The sequence below is a fragment of the Thunnus thynnus genome, chromosome 7, assembly GCF_963924715.1.
Source record: "Thunnus thynnus chromosome 7, fThuThy2.1, whole genome shotgun sequence".
NCBI classification, from domain to species: domain Eukaryota; kingdom Metazoa; phylum Chordata; class Actinopteri; order Scombriformes; family Scombridae; genus Thunnus; species Thunnus thynnus.
This window is the reverse complement of record NC_089523.1, coordinates 25,741,940-25,762,064: the sequence shown is the minus strand read 5'-3', so window position 1 is coordinate 25,762,064 and position 20,125 is coordinate 25,741,940. Positions and strand designations below refer to the sequence as shown.

The window sequence follows — 20,125 nt, the reverse complement described above, 5'->3', positions numbered from 1 at the left end:
TATCTTCAATCTGTTTGTCCATATTGTAATTTTAGTATTGTTATGTCTGTCCACTCTGTACGTACAACATCAACTGAATGTGTGCCCGCACTGGAAGAGGGATCCCTCCCACTTCTTCTTGGTTTGTTTGTTTTTTTGGTGTTTGTCCTTATCCACACTGCGGGTCTAAGGATAGAGGAAGTCGTATGTTGTACAATGTCTAAAGGCTTTTAAGGAAAACTTGTGGTTTGGACTTTATACTATGACTAATATGACTCTCAAACACAAAGTATATCTATATTTGCAAATTAACATGTGTCAGCCTGTGAGTCAATGTCAGCCTGGAATAAAAACTTTCATCTCCTCGTTATCGATTCTCAATGTTACTTTTGAACTATACAGTCATAAAGATGTTTCAAATTAAATGGAAACAAGCCAAGGTTTTTTTTTTTTTTTTCCGCTGCTAGTGAACAATCTGCAGCAACTTCCCGCTGCAGATCACCGCTATGTCAACTATGTCAAGACAGGACTGGGGGGACGTGGACAGCTTGCCAAAGCAAACTGCCAGAGATGGCAGGCATACCAAGGCCCGGACGCAGATCCTCAACAGGCGGAGTAGCTCAGTGCAAACCCCTCCAGAAAGAAGCAAATGTGAGTGTAAGAGGATATTACTGTTTGCTTTTGGCTGATTTACAGAGCGATAAAGATTATAATTTCCCAGTCTGTTCACCATTCAATTCAGCTGGAAGAGTGTAAGAGATTGAAAATGACAGAGTTCATGACCCAATCACAAAGGAATTGCAACACCTGAGGGTACAAAATACTCTTTCGATGAATTATTACTCTCAAAAACAGTCTACAAATGTATGCTTTTTGGTACAAAATCGGATCCATTAAACACATTTATTTCTATTTTTAGATTTTGTTCTCATTTTAAATCATGCAAAATATGACAGTTTGACATGAGCAACATACTGACTCAAGCTTGTGCAAGATATTTCAGCTGAGTACACACAGCCACCTGATACACTGTAAAAATACTCAAGACACCTCAGTGATGCAAATTAACTAGATGTTCAGACTTACACTTACTCTATTTGACATTAGAACTGCTTATAGAGCTTTTTTTACTGTACATTTTTGAAAGTTGTATATTAAGTCACTTGAATATATTTAAGACAATATACTTAAGTAATATTTACTTTGGGGAATTCATATAAAATAAATTATTATAATATCTGGTGAAATTTTGAGTTTGAAAGACAATTCTTTTAAAAGATGGTGTTTCTACCCAAAGATGTTGTCAATATGCATTATGGGAGATGAGTCATATTATGGAATAAAAGTCAACATATGTTCACATATAACTGTGAACAATCCTTTTTCAATCTAACACTCAGGAGAAAGTATGAAAGTGCAATATTCATCGCTGGAGTACACTTTACCTACATTCACTACCACACTTAATGACAGAAATCTCTGCTAACTGCCTGCTAAAGCAAAAGAGACTGACAATAATAACTAACAGAGGAATCTGTGAATGTGTTGAGCATAAAGACATCAGCAGTGTGTGTTCACTTCATCAGTACAACAATAAAAAATAAATGATCATTATTCAAATAAAGAAAGTCACACTGAAATATTGAAATGGTTCAAATGATTATATGTTTCTGTGAATTCATTTTACCAAAACTTTCATCTTGACTGAAAACATTCGCTGTATAACCAACCCCTGAATGCATTATGGCTTGTGAAATAGTTTTACAGTGTAGGTGGAGAAACACATAATGCGCTGTCGTTTCTACAGCCATCTCCTCTCTCCCTCTCTCCCTTATCAGCGGTATCAACACGGCTGTCAAGACGAGGCAGACGTACTGAAGTGTCTGTGGTCTCCACATGGCATGGTAAGATTAAAGTGAGGGGAAAAGAATGGAGCCAGCTGTGTTGCTGAAACATGTGGCTGTATGGTCACAGGTTTTGCCTGCCAGCAACGCAACATGTTATTGCTGCACAGAACAAGAGTGAGTCTGTTAAGACAACAAACACTGTGATGACATGAAGACAGCGTTCAAGTACATCTACAGTACGGACGATAAGTTTTATCTGCTCCTGCAATACTGTGATAAAAATCACAACATGCTGCATTTATTTCTAAGGATAGTGTTTGTGAAAGCATCAGAATTTAATATGAGTGTTTTTTTATGCTTTATGATAATGTTGCATGCAGCACTATTATGTAACATGAACCATACCCAGCTGTGGGAAACAGACGAGTACAATACAAAACGTAAACATCATTTGAAAACATTCCAGCAATACCACAGTCTAACTCAATATCTCTGCTGCTTTTCAACTCCCCTACGAATTCCCAGCATACCACAGACCATAGGCAGATGTTCTGCATTATCACTTCTCTCTGCAGTCCCACTTTGTCTCTATCTCAAGGGCTGATCAACTCATCACAGAGTTGTTGTGTGCACAAACATAATGGCCTGTATTTTCCTACTGCTCATACTGTGTGTGTCACTATTTAGTTCTTGTCAGAAATGAAGTCTGTTTAGTGTTTGAAACATGTTTTCATATATTGTCTCTGTCACCAATCAAATAGGACTAGTAAAGGATATGGACATGATCTCACAGAAATCAAGCATATTTCAGCATATTTTCTCTCTGGTCATAATAAGAAAAGATGTATGAGTAGAAAAAGGTGATTGTTTTGCAGAATAGAGCAACTGTTTAATAGCTACACTTCCAAGAATGATGAGGCTTTCACTTTTGAGATCTTTGCTGTGTTTAAAACTTCCCTGGGGGGGAAAAAAGTCTAATTTGGGTCACAAAAAACACTAAGAGGACAAAGTCACCAAATGTTATGGTGTAAAATTTAAAGCAAAATTAAAATTGAACTCCATAAAATAGTCTAGGATCCCCAAGTTCATATTTTCATCTGTAATGAGGAGTGTTTAATAGGAAATGATGCACACGTCCTAAGAAAACAAATGTGGTTTCATCATTTGATGAGTGTTTCCATATTCAGGATCTTAAGACCACCTCCAGTGACATTTTGTTGTTATTATTAGAATCTCAACTGTTCCTTCAACACCCTATGAGAGCTTTTACTTCTTGCCAACAGATACTGGTACAAAAATGGGAAAAAAACAATTATTTATTTCATCTGCATTACATTTGTTGTTTGTGCAAAAAACAGAGCATAAACTTGCTGATTTATTTCTCTATTTCAAGCACAAATTAATTGTTTATCTTAGGCAATCCAATTATTTAGATTTAAACACCAATGAATTATTCCTGAATTATCCAAACTTCACTTGAAAAAGTGATAAAATACTGAAAGAATGTTGTATCCCCAGAGGATCAAATCATCGCACCACCCTTTTACAAATACCAGGGAAACAAGTTACGAACAACTGCCAACACTTTATTCCTTTAACTGTGAGAAAATGTTTGAATATTTGGATGACCGAATATTTTTGGCCTTCCTCCTCTTCATTCTTCATCCTGGCATTTCATTGGATCACAGAATACCGCTTTCTGACAACACATGCGGCAAACACCAGCTGTTTACCGCACAACAGCCACACAACAAGATGCCAAATCTTAACAGCTGTGAGGACATTCCCAAGCAATTAGTGAAAAGGAGATGCTTTTTCGAGTGATGTAAACACCGACTGAAATGATGTTAAACTACACTACCACACTGCGATTTCACAGGCTGTCTCCCCCAGCATGTCTGCGATTATACATGAACGGATGAGAGGTGAATCAACTCGGCCTTTCATGTGACCGAGGGATTGCCTCGGAGGAACGAACCAGGCAGTAGGGTGTCACCGTTACACACAAGAGAGCAGCTACAAATTAATTCACTCCAACAACAACCCCTGTCTTCACCTGCTGCAACATGCTCTGCCAACACTCGCAATCAACTGGTAAATTCCTTCCGCTCTGAGTTGTGAGGCGGAGGGTGAGGACGGCAGGTTTGTGGTCTTGATGTTGTGATTGTGAAGTTGTGTAATTGACAGGTATGCTTGAATCCAGTGTCTGATGCAAATATGCCACTTGACTCTTCCACTGGGGTTAAACAACAAACACGTTCGCTTCCAGGAACGTGAAAAAACATGCCAAGATGACAGGGCTATTCAGGGCTATTCATTTGGTTAAACACACAGTTTGAGCAGCATAAAATTGATCCCATCCATGTGTGAACCAAAGACCATGTATAGTCTTACAATTTGGACCTGTGGCTTTTTGGTTGACTGAACTTGGGAAGCGACTTTGCTGACTCCTTCAACTACAATGTATGACAACACAAGAATGAGAGGAAAAACCTATTCAGCCCACATTATTTGGAGGGCTGACTAACATTCACAAGTCATCCTGCTTTTATTTAGCCCATTGAGAGAAGAGATCAAAGCTGAGCAGTTGTCAGCTTCGTCTTTTGTCTTTGCTAGGAATGAGATCTGGAGCCTTGAAAACAGCTGCCCCGGAGCAGATTGCTGCTCCTTCACAGCTGACTGTCAGCTGTGGTTTCTCTTTCACTAGTGCAAAATATTAAAAGGATCATACCAATATGTTAACGCTTTCCACAAATCATGTACACTTGACATTTTGATGGCCATTTTCAAATAAATTCTTTGAAATTTAAGATTTTTGGATGTGCTGTCACTGCTGTTCCAAGCACCTATTGGTTTTCACTGATTTCTATGAGGCATGGAAATCCATTAGCAGACTCTAAAAATGTGCACGCTTTGTGTAATCCATCACGGTGAAGATCAAGTCTGCATTACATTTTGTCAGTGTTACATAATCAATGCATGGTAATACAGTTTAGGTCTGCACTGCATTACCTAACAACAATGTGGAACTTTAATAAAAAATGAATACAACCTTGATGCACATTGATGAATTGCCCAAGAGTCTGCCAACTGATTTTCATACTGTACAGAAACAAATGGAAACCAGTAGATGCTGGAGCAGTAGAAAAAGTATCTCCAAATTTCTAAAACACAGTTTGTAAATATGCTAAAACCTGCAAAACCATCAGTGTCCCTTAGAAAGACAGGATAACCAAAGAGACACTAAACCAAAAGCAGAGCAGAAAATCTATGTGTTAATCTATATGTTAATTAATTAATATAACCTTAATCTACTGCACGAGGCTAAACAATCTTTGTGTCAGAATATATCGGAGCCCCTTCTCCTCCTTCCTCTCTCCCTATTTGAAATGCTTGTTAACAAGGCTGAAGTCAGTAATTGATTTTACCTCTCTAATCTCCTCTCTCTATTATGAGGAGATTTCTCCTCTGCACCTGGGGCCAACACTCTCCTCTTTTTTCTTATCTGCCCGAGAGTACACTAACCCCTCCCAGTGGGGGCTGTACTAATCCCCGTCCACCAGCCTCTTTATACACACACACACACACACACACTCACTCTCTCTCATGGGAAAACCCCACAACCGACAGTATGCCAGACAGTGCCTTGAGCTGCCTGACAGCAATGTAAAACAGGGACAGATGGAGAAGCAAAACCAGACACAAAAGTAGGCAAAGGCCAGAGCAGTACAGTGATCATGTGTTTTTCAAGCTATTTTTAAATTTTTCATCCCTTAAAGTACCAAAATGTCAAAATGCAAAAATTTTGTATTTTTAAATTCTGCTCATAAGAAAACAAAACAAATTAATTTAAGAAATCTAGGGAAATTCTTTGCATCATTTCACTTACCTTTCTAGAGAGTCCTGAAACTGTAACAATCAGGTGAGAAGGCAGTAAATCTCTCAGGCTGTGAGTGTGACATGATTTCAGTGTGACACCATAAATGATCTTCTGCCACTGTGTTTAACCAGCTCGGCCACAACTCGCTACACCGTAACAGGAGGGGAGTTGACTGTGACAGCTGCAGAGGAGGACAGAGGAGGAGAGAATGAAGATAGTCGGAGAGGAAATCTCTAAAACAAGTCTTCTCATATATGTATGTAAATACACTGAGAAGAAGGACAAGTAATTTGTCATGGGCTGGAAGTTGAAAACTCTAAATGTAAAATGAGCTTTGATCATTTGATGAATTATAAAGAAATAGAAAAAAGGGGGAATGGAGAAGGAACAAAGCCTCATGAATGATACATTTATCTCATTTGCATCAGTTCTCTATTCATCGTGACTGTGCTCTCAGAAAGAAATGCGTATGTATGCAGAATAATCGTCAGTCGGTTTAACAAAATAGGAGCAAGCTGTAGGGATTGATAGAACAGGATAGGATGGTAAAGTGAATTATAGATTCAGTCAACTATATACATATACTACATACATATTTTATATTTTATAAACCAATGTGTTAAACTCTTCCATAACTCTGACAAACAGGAATCTGAAAAGCTTGCATCAACAGATGCAGCTCACAGGATAATAAAGATGATACACGAGAGGTATGAGATGTAGATTAGACACGGCAACATGCAGACCTGCTCAATAAGCAAAAAGTTCATCATCAAAGGGCTTTGAATGTCCAATAATATATCATTAGCATATGCTCTAGAAATGTAAACCTCAATATGTTTCAGTGAGAAATATTTTGGATAGGCACAGATAGGTATAAAGCTAGAACCTTTGCTGAGTTGTGAATAAAAAGAGAATATTAAATTAATGTTGAACTGCGAAAGGCGGTCGATTGTAAATTTGATGTGCAATCCTTGTGCCAAGCTTTTACATCAAAGTTCAGATCAGTTGAAGTTCAGATCATGCCAGGATGATGAATTTAAAAATATAGTTAGTTAAATTTTTATTTCCATGTCATACAAAATCAAAAATAGAGAAAAATACACTGCTCACCCAGTATCAGACTTGGCTGCAGTGCTGGAGTTAAAAAAAAAAAATCATCAAACTGAATGAAAAAAGCATCTGCACACTCAAATTTGTGCAAGATTTGAGTGTGCAGATGCATTTTTTCATTTCTATGTCATACCAAACATCTGGGCCATCCCACATGGAATTACAAGACACTGTTATTTTACAAAATATGCATCTTCTGGTAACACATATACGAAGGCATGTAGAGAAAAAAAGAAAAAAAAATCCAAAATGGACTGTTCTCAGAAAAAGAACTGTTACTATATATCTACATCTTATCCTGATACAGAGCTTTATTTCTCTTCTCGCAGGCTTTCTCCAAGTAACTGGCTGGTGTCTATGTTTGATATGGGAAGCCAATTTAGTATTTGTGCATCATCCATATTTCCAAAGTCAATATCTGTTTTAATCTTACTAAACAAAGTATAGTGCAGTTCCCAGTAAAAAGGACAGTAGAAATGAAATATATAGTGTTATTTTTCCTATACCTTTAAAATAAAAAAGCATATGTATTTCTGTGTTTTTCAAACTGTTTTTGTTGAAAGCCTGTTTACTTTATAATGATGACCAACAAACCCATACTTTTTATTTAAAGCCTGGCCTCCATCACCAAACGAATGGAGACATCTGAAGCCTTTCTATAGAGATGAATGACAGATGAAGCTTTGTTTTACCTTCTGTAGTATTCACTTCAAATCAGTAGATGGTGGTAATCAACCATAAAACCAACACACACACACTGTGTTATTCCCACTCCATGACAGACGATGGCAGTCATGGAGAGGAGAAATTCATCCGAACATCCGTCAACAAACAAGACACCTTGTGCGCTTTTGTAACCGTGCGCCTGGTGTCTGAACATCAAACTACATTCCCCTGCAGAGATTGTCATTTCGGGTTAAAGTCAGTTAGAGAAATGACTTGCATAAAACAAATATTTTCTAAAAGACCTCGGCTAAAAGTCGGGCGGTTGTTTGGTGCAGCTTTCACCTCCTGCAGATGTTTACACGCTGAGCTAGTAGGAACATTTGACTTATTACATGTATGCAGAAGACTCGTGTATTTTACTTAACATTGCGACCATCGTGCACTGCGTCTACTGACCTTACATATCTATTCATCTCACACAGGTAAGACATGAATCCAGCGGACTCCCAATAGTTCATCACAGCAAGTATGTGTGTGACCTCCCTCCTAACCATAGGTTTCCAATGGGCAAGTTTCCCCGGGTCTTACACTTTCTAATCAAAGATCAAGTCATTACAGAGAAACAGGTGAGTGAACCATTGATAACTGTATCTAAAAATTGAATAATAATGATGAGTATTATTATTATGTCAATTGATCAGGTCAAGAATATCAATCACCAAGTTTCCCAGCCTTATGTAATGTAAATTCAATATATTTGGGTTTTGGATTCTTGGTCAGACAAAACTAGAATTTTAAAGGTGTTACTTTGCCTCTTTGATTCTGGCATTTTTAAAAGCAATTAATCAATTCATTGGGATAATAACTGCTAGATTAATATGGAAAATAAGTGTTAGTTGCATGACCTGTCGTTAGTAGTACAATTGAAAACTGTTGTCTCACCTTTTCCTGTGAATGTGTATTTCCTTCCTCGCAGTAGGTGTGGGTTCCTAAAATTGCCTCGAAAGATTTACTGAGCTGTGTACACACTGATGAATACTTGAACGACTTCATAAATGGGAAAATAAATGAGAAAGAACAGAGGAGGACAGGCTTCCCCTGGAGTGAAGGCATAGTGAGACGCTGTCGATATGAAACAGGTGAGAGTTGTTGACATGATGTGACAGCTTGGACTGGAAAGATCAAACCACAGGAGCCAGGTTTCACCTTCTTTCTTGTTGACAGGTGGGACAGTTCTCGCTGCTGAAGTAGCTCTGCAGAGGGGTCTGGCCTGCAGCACGGCAGGAGGAACACATCATGCTTTTCCAAGCTATGGTTCAGGGTTTTGCCTCCTTAATGACTTAGCAGTTGCAGCCAAATACCTGATGGAGAACTCCTCACGCCGGAGAAAGGTTCTGATAGTGGATCTTGATGTGCATCAGGTAGACTAAACATTTAAATGTTTTAGGGTCAGACCAATATGTCATAAATTCTAAATTTAGTTAAGTTTCTTGCTTGTGGATCCAACAGGGTGACGGTACTGCTTTTATATTTCAAGAGGAGCCATGTGTGTTTACATTCTCGGCGCACTGTGGGAAAAACTTCCCACTCCGTAAACAACAGAGTGACCTCGATATTTGCATGGAAGATGGACTGGAAGACAAGGAGTATCTCTCCACAGGCACGTCAACACAAGACATAATAATAAGTGAAATACTGGATGTGCTCAATGTTTAAGTCCAAATATTGTTGTAGTCAAGTCACTAAAGTCTCAGAGTTTTCTATAGTTTATACATTAAATTTTATTTGAGTAACAAATCAGTTTCCATTGACTAAAGAAAAACGTCTGTCTGAACAGTTGAAGCTCACCTTCCCTGGCTGCTGGAGACATTTCGTCCAGACCTGGTTCTGTATGACGCAGGTGTCGACCCTCACAAGGATGATGAACTTGGGAGACTCCGTCTGACTGACCAAGGTGAGCAATATCTTTGACACACAAGTATCTTTACTTACAGGTCGTCTATAGACATCTTTGGATGACCTGTAGTATTTCCTAGGGCTGTATCAGAGGGATCTGTATGTGATGAAGACTGTGGTGAGCAGAGGCGTTCCTGTCGCTACCGTTATTGGAGGAGGATACTCAAGAGACATTGACAAACTGGCCCTCAGGCACTCCATAGTCCACAGAGCAGCGACTCAGGTACAGGACACAGAACAGTTTAAGCAGATGTTGCTAAATTCAGCTTTTCAATACAGATGTTTGGGTTACAAAAATGATCACTCAAGCTGTGTATTAATTGTCTTTGTTGAGAAGTAATGATGTTCTTCATGTTTCAGGTTTGGAGGGAGTGTGGGATGTAGAACTACTATCCTCTGGCACAAGATGATCCTCAGGATTAAAAAGCAAAAAAATAGGATATTAAAACCAACCAATTTATATACTGTAATTACTACATTAATGAATTTTATCAAGGAGTTGTGACAAACATATTAAAGGCAGTGGATCATACATTTGAAAACAGAATCCACTCCATGTGTATTGTTGAATATTGTTATCTGAACAAATTATGTAATAATAAGTTTCTAAATTACTTCTTGTACTTGTTTCTGAGCTGTGAACTTCTTTAGCATATAAATCAAGACATCTGTCACTACAGATGCTTGTGAAAAAACAGTACGTGCTGGTAAAATCGTCCCATCCATGTGTCAATTTTTTTCTGAAATGTTGGCCATTGTGAGACTATTGCAAGTGATTTTCTGTAATGTGGGCTGCTGGCTAAAGAGTGCATCAAGCAGACATTCAACAACCTGGGTACCTCATCACAGATACTGTATCAGTATTTCTGTATGACTATTAAATATTCAGCTAATGAATGATACTATTTGTGTTTCTCATTAATTTGTACATGAATACAAATGTTGTCCATGTCAGAAAATACAATACAACAATACTCATGAACAAAAATATTTAATAAAGAAAGAACAAATTCAAACTATTTACATCAGGTCACAGAAGACATCAAAGTCGCAGTGTCATTTCAGAACAAACACAGTTGGTCCACACATACTGTACTGATAAGGATATGCAGCTTCCCCAGCACAATGGGTACAGATAACCAGTATGTTTCAAGTTTCCCCTATTTTTATGTCACTCACTGACATCAAGCAGCGGCATACTTGTGGTACAGTGCAATGTTTATTCACAGTATATGAGGCAGTTGATATGCTGAACCACACCAGTGGTACATTCAGCTTTAACACAAGAAAATACGCATAAGTATTACAAACATCAACATCAAGCGCACAGACTGGCAACATCTCGGAGAGTTAAACACAGCAGGCAAATGGCACAAATGTTTTGGAAGATATTCTGCACAACTTTTGAGCTCTTCTTATAATAGTGTTGATGATAGATTACACGAGCAGTTTACAGAAATATCCAACAAAATGTACACAACAGATACTTGCTGCAAGTTTAGCTGCTCGTACGCAGAGTTTAGGAACGTGCAATTGTAAAACAGGCAAAATTAAAACATTTAAGAGCAGATGGAAGAGTATACTTCTGTCTCACAAACTCCTTATTGGCTAATATTAAAAGTCCAAATAGGAAAACAGTGCATTTCTTAACATCTCCCTTGCAGAAATGCTATTTTAAAAGAGCTAGTATCATTAGCAGCACTGAAGTTCACTGTGGTTTGATAATAAAAACTAATGCTTGACACTTAGAATACACACTGGATATCTGGATACTGCTAGTTGGTTTCTTGTCTTAAAATGTAATAAATACTTTAAAAACGTGGTATACAGTAGTAGCCATTGTTGAACACCACCATCCTGTGTGCATCTAAAATAACATTTAATGCTAGATATGGATAGGTCAGTTGCACATCTGGTTCCGGGATTACTAAAAACTCCCAAGAGCATTTTTTTAAAAATCTGAATTTCCAAACAGTTAAGTACAGTATTGCAGCAATGGGGGATTTAGTTTAGTGTTGTAATTATCCCAAAAATGTGGAACTTCAACAATGGATACACCTGTATATTTATACACTATACAGTTACAAGAATGTAATAATCATCAAATGTGTGATTCAGTGCTAAAACTTGAGGCAGAGACAATGCAAAATAAAACACAAGTTAAAATTATATTCTCCATAACTGAACTTTCTCTGCCACCACACACCAGTTAGCATGATCAAAGTAGGTGTGTTTGACATGAAGCTCTTCAACGTGATTCTCTATCAGCTCTGCCAGTTCTCCCTCCCTGAAGACATGATAGTACCTCAGGCAAGATCCTTCCACCTGCCCCTCGCTCCCCTGAGGACTCTGTGTGCTTTCCTGCTGCTCTTTTCCCCGTGGCCCTCCGTCACTCTCCTCTCCAGACTGCTTCAGATGCTCCTTCTGGAAAGGAACTAGGTCTGGCAGAGCCAGGGAGCCACACTCCTGGGCTAAAGATACAGAGACACACTGGTTTTCTGTGCCGTTGGTGGAGGTGCTGTTGCCTCCAGGATCTTTTTGCCCCTTGTGCAGATCTGTGACCGAGTCAAAGACGTCCTCCTCTGATCCGATTACAGATGGAGAGTAAAAGAAGCTTGAGACCTGCTTGATGAGGCCATGTCCTCTCCCGCGCTGGCCAGCCTTGTTCCCCTCATTTTCCCCTGTGGGAGAGGATAAAGTGCTCATGTCTCTAGAGGACGACCGGGAGATGGCTAAACTTCCAAAGTCAAACACAGAGTCCAGAGACCTTGAAAAGAACCACAGTCTCTGTGTTCTCTGCTGTGGTGTGGTGCAGGTCAACTCTTCTTCATCTACCACTGAGGATGTGCTTCTAACCTTCCTGTGCTTGTCGGCGTTGTCTATGGCTTCACTCACGCTCTGTGCTGTGCCCCTCCTTCTGGGTTTGGCATGGTCCCTGTTGAAGCTGGAGGGCAAATGAGGGTTGGGGTTCCAGGGAACGAAGATGTCCTGTTTCTCAAATTTACGACGCTTCTGCTCCATGGCCCACACGTAGATCATGATGCGTCCACCCACTCGCAGAGTGCGAGCCATCTCCTTTATTGCTCGAATACGACGTTCTTTGGTGGACAAATGATGGATGACTGTGACAAAAACATTAATTTGTCAGAATTAAGCAGGATGGTGAGTAGGCATTTATTTCATTATGGTGTTGTGTCACATTCAGCACTTTGAGTCACCAAAACACATTATGTACACACTGAATAGAACACAAGATAAATTAATAGTGTGGGTGTCTGTTGTTGTCCTTAGTCCTAATTACACTCTTTTGTTGGAGGACACACATGAATCATTTCTCGCCGTTGGCTAGGCAACACATGCTTGTGGTAAAATGATGTTTATCATTATTAAGAGTTCATTTAATTTGAGTCAAATGGGAACTCCAGCAGTACTGAATGTGAGGAATCAACAACACTGTGTGCCCATTACCTGCAATAGAAAGCACAGCATCGAAGCAGCCGTCTCTATAAGGCAAATGCAGCCCGTCGCACATCTGGACCTCGTGTCCTTGACTCCAGGCAAAGTCCACCAGGGGGCGACAAACATCGCACCCCAGCTTGAACACCTCCTTGTTGATGTGGAGATACTTGCCATTGCCACAGCCTGCCAAGGAGACGATGAGCCAACATTTTAGAGAATGATCAGGAATGATTGGCGATTTGATTAGATGTAAAATACTCATTCACACTCCTTGAGAGAAGACAGTTTTAGAATTATTTATTGTGTTTCCAAAAAACACATTGGAAAAAAAAATCAATATACAATGTACAACAATGTGTACAACAGCATGAATTACCCTGCGGATACTTGTGATCATGTGTCATGTTGTCAAGATAGCAGAACAACTGGAGGTGACACCCACCTATGTCAGCGATGATGCTCCCCGGCTGCAGGTCCAGCAGGAACTGTCGAACCTTCGGCCAGGCTTTATAGCGGCTGTCGTTGAAATATGGAGCAATCTTGTCGTAGACACTGTGCACATGATCTCTCTCGAGCTGGCTGGCAGCCTCCTCCATCATGATCGTCCAGGCTGCCTCGTGCAGCGGTCTCACAGCATCGTGCCTGCAGGGACAAACACATATCCCTGCTTATTTCTAAATGATGAACCTATCAAATAGTTAACCTATTTCATTAAGGAAAATCAAAAATAGTAACAAGGGCCCTGTGAAAGGAACAGCCCAGTGGTGTCCCTCTTTACATGCTTGTTAAGGTCCAACAAGGTCGGCTGGAAACCTTAATCAGCAGATACACTCAAACATCTGTCAGGCAGCCGGGGTAATTTAACACCAGACCCTCCGCTTTGTACTTCAAGCACCTGCTGCAGTCATGATCAATCGGCCTCCGCTCCTCTGGTTCACCCACCCTGCAGCCCACAAGTAGGACCGACTGATGTCAAGCACGATGAATACGAGTAATCAGGTTTAATTTATCATCAATTGTCTGTAGTTGTGTAAAAACCAGAGCAGGAACCATAAATTAACTACAAGGTAACTGGGAGGAGGCAGTTCCCATCTCACAGAACACTCAGCAGGTTCATTTCCACAGCAGCTGTGTCAAATTGTTTTCACGGTAACACAGAAGCAAAAGGTCGGCACATAAATCATCATTGTTGGCAACAAGATGAAAAGCAAACATCATTAATCATGTTCAAGTGAAAGTTCCTTTTACAAAAGATTTTCATTAGCCTGTTACACCCTGTGAGTGGACTGCTGCTGGTGAATATTTCATTCAGTGTCACAAACAATGAAAGATTTCAGCACCAGCTCACGTTCTTCGAATCACTTTTACCTGAGGTGACCTTCACTGATTCTGAGGACTTTCAATTCCATGGAAATTCAAGGCTAATATATATACACATGTGGATATATTTTCTAGTTTGATTACATTACTTTCCATCATACAACAGCACTGCAGAACTGAATAGTGTGTTACAGCTTTAGTTGAGGCTTTTACTGTAATTCTTAAATTAAAAAAAGATGTGTCTTTCTCCTTCGATACTTAATATTGGCTGCTTTCACGGTTGATTCTGGTTGAGGATTACTGGGAAATGACATTACAAGAACTTGTTAGAAAAGAATGCATATTGTGTAAATATGGTTTAAAAACCACCTATGACATTTGTTTGAAAGAATTCTGTAAATAGCCAGCTATCACATTAACAAGGGGTTCATCCTTTAAACAAACAAAAATACAATCTTTCAGAGTTTTAAACTCATTACATATATGGGGATTATGTAACTGTGTGATTGTGATGTTTGTGTTATGTCTGGTTTTCGCAGCTCCCACTGCAGTCGTCGCAGTTTATTAGGATGCGGCCCACAGCTCCTGCAGTGCTGCTGCGGCTCCCTCAAGCACTACATGGACAAAGAGTTTTCCTTGGATATTATCCAGAGGATAACACTGTTATTTTAGGCAATTCATTTCATTTCATGTTTTCGTTAGGGACAAATACGGTATACATGGAGAATTGCACAGAAATTATGCAATGCAATTCATCACAGCATTTATAGCTACTGCTTATTTCCAATGCCTGTCCTTAGAAGGGCCTTTACATAACAGACACAAAAACATGTTCACAGAAACCAGAGTTAAACTATGTAGTCAATATTGTTGACCATATAGGAAAAGCAGTATGACTTGTCGGCATACACATATATACAGTGTGTATATGCACACACACACACACACACACACATATATATATACCAATATGTACTGCATATGTACATACATACATACATACATACCCTCCCCCCACCCACAGATTGGCATTTGCAAATGCAATGTAGCTGTCAAAACTTAGTATGTTCAGGTCTCCCAGGACGTGACAGTGGAACGATCTTATTGGCCTTTTGTCCAATATTTTTATTGCACAATTGTATAACCTCTCTATGGGATTTAGTCACTGATGACAGTAACAGAGGTTATATAACAGTAACTGAGGTGTGATCATTGAGTGCATGTATATTTTGGCTGCATCAAACAGTCTCTGATTAGTCTCAATGTGACTTTTACTATTCTATTTTTTTAACATGTTTGTCAAATTTCAGGTGAGGGTCCAATGTTAAACCTAGGTATTATATATAGATATATGATGAATGGTTATATATAGATATTTAACTTCAGAAACTTGATTGATTAACTGACTTTTGATCTTAACATCTTGCTCAGTTGATGTGGGCTGTCTTCAAGAAGAGAAACATATGGGCACTGCTTTTTGTGTCAAACACAAGTTTTCAAGCCAACAGACTATTGCTTTCAGGTGCTTTGATCTCTAACTGCAATAGCTGTTTTTCCATAAGCGTATATGACTGTGTCATCCGCGTACATCTGAAGACCAGCCCCTTGACATGATTCAGGAAGGTCATTTATATATAGACTGAAGAGTATCAGTCCTAGCCCCAATCCCTGTGGGATTCCTGTTTTAATCTTTGAAGTACCAGTGTGTGAGATTTAGTGGCATCTAGCAGTGAGGTTGCAGACTGCAACCAACTGAATGACTGCCCCCAACACGTAGCAATTTGCACTCTGTAGATAATTTCGATCTGAACCTAAATTGTATTGATTGCAGGTAATTTTTCATTTCAAGGTAGTTCATCAGTTGCATTGCCACAACCTTTTCCAAAACCTTAGAAAAAACAGAAAGGGTGCTGATTGGCCAATAATTACCCACTTGATCAGCTGTTCCAGATTTAAGAATAGGCATCACTCTTGCTTTTTTCCACACTTCTAGGAACATCCCATTAGCCATGGAGGTGTTGATCAAGTGAGTTAGTCTGCTTGGCCCTTTAACTTTCTGACTGAAATCAAATTTAGACATGGAACTTTTGAGTTTCTTTTTTGTTTTCTTGTCTGACGAGTTAATATTAAAATCATCAAATCATCACTTCTGTTTTATGAGAGCTGGCTTTGAGCAGTTTTCTAGATTATCATAAAATCCAATGTCACATGTGGTAGGGTTGTATAACACTAAAATACGCAAGTGCATCTGTGGAGATAGATACACATTTAATCCTAGACATTTGATAGAAACATCATAAACTCAATTTCTGTACACTTAAATGAATCCCTTATATAAATAACCACTGCAATAAAATATCTAAATATGCATTTCTGATGGGCACTTATTTCACCGGTGTGTTTATCTTTCAGAGAATATGATCTTGTGGTTTAATTGATTTTATGCAAAGCAAACCCACACGTACACCAATATTTATCATGTTGCCCACAGGGAGATTTGACAAACAGATATGTACAAACACACGTGCACAAGGCTGAACAGAGAAGCTGGACTCTACTAATCTGTATGAGATTCTCAGAGCTGCTTTTTTGCAAAAAATGTGATAGGAAAATTCTTCACATGCTGTCTCGCTGCATAGGATTACTTGTTTTAGGTTGATCAGGTTGGTTGAACTGACCAGGTTTGATGAAAAAAATGTTTTTATTGTGTTTTGTAGACTGCAAACTCTTAATTTAACTCCTGAATATGTTTATTAAGGCTGTAATTAATGAGGCAAATTACCATTTTGAATTTGGTAATAGCAAAGAGGGTTACTTTCTCACAATTAAATCTCACAATCAGCATCAAACATCTCTTTGTACAAACTCTAACATAAACCAACAAATCATCATTAAATCAAACGGAGTGTATTATGAGGGCACAATAAAAGTCTGCTGCAGGTGCCTTGAAACCACTGACGGGGAGTGCAACACACTTCAAATTTTCACCCCACAATGATCAATGTGACAAAGATTTTCTGCTCAGCATGATATAGTGAGGATTTGTTACTTTGAATCACATATGATGGATGAAAGGTGTCATCGCCAACCCATCCCAGCATGCATCATACATCGCTGCCATATGTTACAAAATCAATGAGTGCTGTAAATATAATACAGTTTTACCAACAGTGTCTTGTGAAAAATCTCTCATTGCATTGCATACTATTAAATTACGATACACTTATTGAGGGCTTTATCCACTGATCTGCTTATAATAGAGTTCTATAAGATAGCATTGAATTTGGAAATTAAAAAGTCTTGGGTTGTTATACTCAAACAACTGTTAACATCTATATTCACCCCTGTTTTAATAGTGTGCGTGTGTATGTGTGTGTGTGTGTGTGTAAAGAAATGCACCATAACAAATCCAAAACAGAGCAATACAACCTAATGAACCATGTTATACCACAGTGCACTTTGCTGATGTGGTTACCAGAAGGAAAGCTATCAGACATTTCCCCTCCACCTTTCATCAAAGACATTAGACTGATATGTCCTTGAATGTAATATTGTCTGGTGCCCATTGTGTGTACCCACGTTCACAATGAACATTTGGAACATTACACACTGGTTATTAGTAACAAAGGCCAACCTGTGCAACATGAAATGCAAATATGTCTCTCTATAAACTGGCTGTTGGAGCCATACCCTCTTTGTGCATTAACAGGCCTGTGTACTCCTCCGCTGGCAAATACAGTGTGTGTGCAGCATCCCATCTCTCCTCACTCAGGCCTATTTCCAGACCACCATCATCTGCATCATCCCAGCCAAGTGGAAGGAAAACATCCCTTATGTAACATTATAATCTGGCCTCCTACAGTATTGTCTGTGCTCAATTCCGCCTGAGTTTCCTCCTCTGCTCACCAAACTGTGGTAGTCCTCGGCTGACATTATATAACCGGCAGCTGGGAGGCTCAAGCAGTGCCTCTGACTGACAATGGGGAGTAAAATTAAATCACAGGACCGAGTCAACGTCTGGCACTCAAATTCGTCTGAGGGTATAGGACCTTCACCGGATAAAGATAAGACATGATAAAAATATTTTGAATTTAGCTTCCCTATTACATCTCCAAATCAAAACAAGTTCTATAAAAAGACATTTTGGTCTCAACATGAATAGCTCACAATATATGCAGTTACCATTCTGCACATATTTAACTTTAAACAATTTTTTCTTGGAGCACACCAATAACTGAGCACTCAGGTCAGGCCTCAGCTGTGCTTTGATGAGGTTAAATAGTGTTATTATAAACCGACAGGGCTGCACAGTCATTCTGCCGGCTGCCACTAACCACTGCATGAACACAAGGAGCCACGGAGAACAGGTTTACCCATAAAATGTGCCAGCGGTCAATGACTCAACATGTGGTGAAAGATAGTCTGCTTAACTTGGACTCCCCTTACTATTGTTCTCACACTGCCTTGTGCAGAACCGATGGGTTTCTCATGTTTAATGAGGAAATTGATCAAAATGTGTTTTTAAGCACAACCAGTCTAAATGAAACTCAAGTTAAATCCGTATCATTGAGCTGTATGATTGATTTTAATGCCATTTAGTGTGTTTTGAAATATATTTATTAGCACAGACTAATTTATTGTAATTTCAGAATGGGTATGTATTAGACTTCTCCAGCATACAGGCTACTTTTGTGTCCCATCAAAGTTTCTTAAATTGATGGATTCAAATATAGATAAAAATTAACCCAATTAATGATTTTAAAGCCATTTAGCCAACCCAAATATATGTTGCATACTGCAATAACTGCTTTTATTATGCCAATATTTGCAGGCACCGAAAATGCAAAGACACTTACCGTTTAATGTGTGAACCGCCGCACAATTATCCGCCTCTATCCGCAGGTCGCTGGAGGTAAACTTCCCTCTCTGCACGTGCGATTGATCTCTATATGATCGATCTGCCATTACAATCACAGGCACGCGCTCGGCACAGCGGTACCGAGCACATTATCAACGACATTGTGAGGACAGATAACGTGAGCGGAAAGGAATACCTGTCGTCTGTGGCTGCCAGCATGTTGAGTCTCACACCTGTCAAGGTAGTGAGAATGTAGAACAGCACTTCCGGTGACATGTCTCAAAATGAAAGCTGTATAATGTATAATAGAAACTGTATAATAAAGTTAACTGTTCCTCCAGAAAGGTGAAATGTAGACCGCTTAAAAATGTATGAAAGAACATACCCCGATCTCACAGAAACACCTAAAATCTAATAAGTAATGATAATAAAGTTTATTTGTAAAGCACCTTTTAAAACCAGTGTCGCAAAGTGCTTTACACACAACAAACAATAAAAACAGAAATACAGGGATAAAAATGAAAAAGGCAGAGATCACCAAAAACAAAGGTTCAGGGTGCTTTATATCATAAACATATCTAAAATATGCTGTATGTAAAACATAAGTAACAGAAAACCTTAACAAAGGGGAAATACGATGTTAGATGAATCAAATAATTCAGCAAGATAGAAAACAAACAGCTTAAAAGAGAATCATTTTACCGGACAAAGCCTGTGGGTGCAGTAATTCAGCCTACGTACACATTGCATTATTTTTGTCTTGTTCTGTGCTGCCCTATCGACAGATTGATTGATTAATTGATTGTCTGACTTCAGGCATCATTAATCTTCTTTTTGGCTGAATGGGTGTCAGATGTCAGATAAAACCAACGCACTGAATTACATGTTTTAGGTGTGATTTTAACTCATCCTAACATATTTAACATACAAGGACTAGTGTAAGAAACAACCATCATAGCAAAATGCTATGCTATGCTAACTTAGTTCTTCTCAAAACATTATTAGTTATGTGACTGATGTCATCTGAAAAAAAAACAGATTGTTATT

The 20,125-nt window shown here is 38.9% G+C and overlaps 2 protein-coding genes across 2 annotated transcripts; one reads left to right on the top strand and one right to left on the bottom strand.

The window, feature by feature from the left end:
* The first annotated feature begins 7,608 nt into the window (after positions 1–7,608).
* Positions 7,609–10,343, top strand: hdac12 (histone deacetylase 12). Its single transcript, XM_067595173.1, has 8 exons — positions 7,609–7,855; positions 7,968–8,111; positions 8,465–8,624; positions 8,710–8,906; positions 8,995–9,145; positions 9,323–9,439; positions 9,522–9,664; positions 9,802–10,343. Exons 1-8 carry the CDS (start codon positions 7,754–7,756, stop codon positions 9,823–9,825), a joined length of 1,038 nt encoding a protein of 345 aa, XP_067451274.1. The 5' UTR covers positions 7,609–7,753; the 3' UTR covers positions 9,826–10,343.
* A 73-nt stretch (positions 10,344–10,416) lies between these two features.
* trmt9b (tRNA methyltransferase 9B) lies at positions 10,417–19,310 on the bottom strand. Its single transcript, XM_067595172.1, has 4 exons — positions 19,077–19,310; positions 13,343–13,542; positions 12,910–13,083; positions 10,417–12,563 (listed from the first exon to the last, which is right to left on the bottom strand). The coding sequence occupies exons 2-4, from the start codon at positions 13,497–13,499 to the stop codon at positions 11,608–11,610; spliced, it is 1,287 nt and encodes a 428-aa protein (XP_067451273.1). The 5' UTR covers positions 13,500–13,542; positions 19,077–19,310; the 3' UTR covers positions 10,417–11,607.
* Between the last annotated feature and the right edge of the window lie 815 nt (positions 19,311–20,125).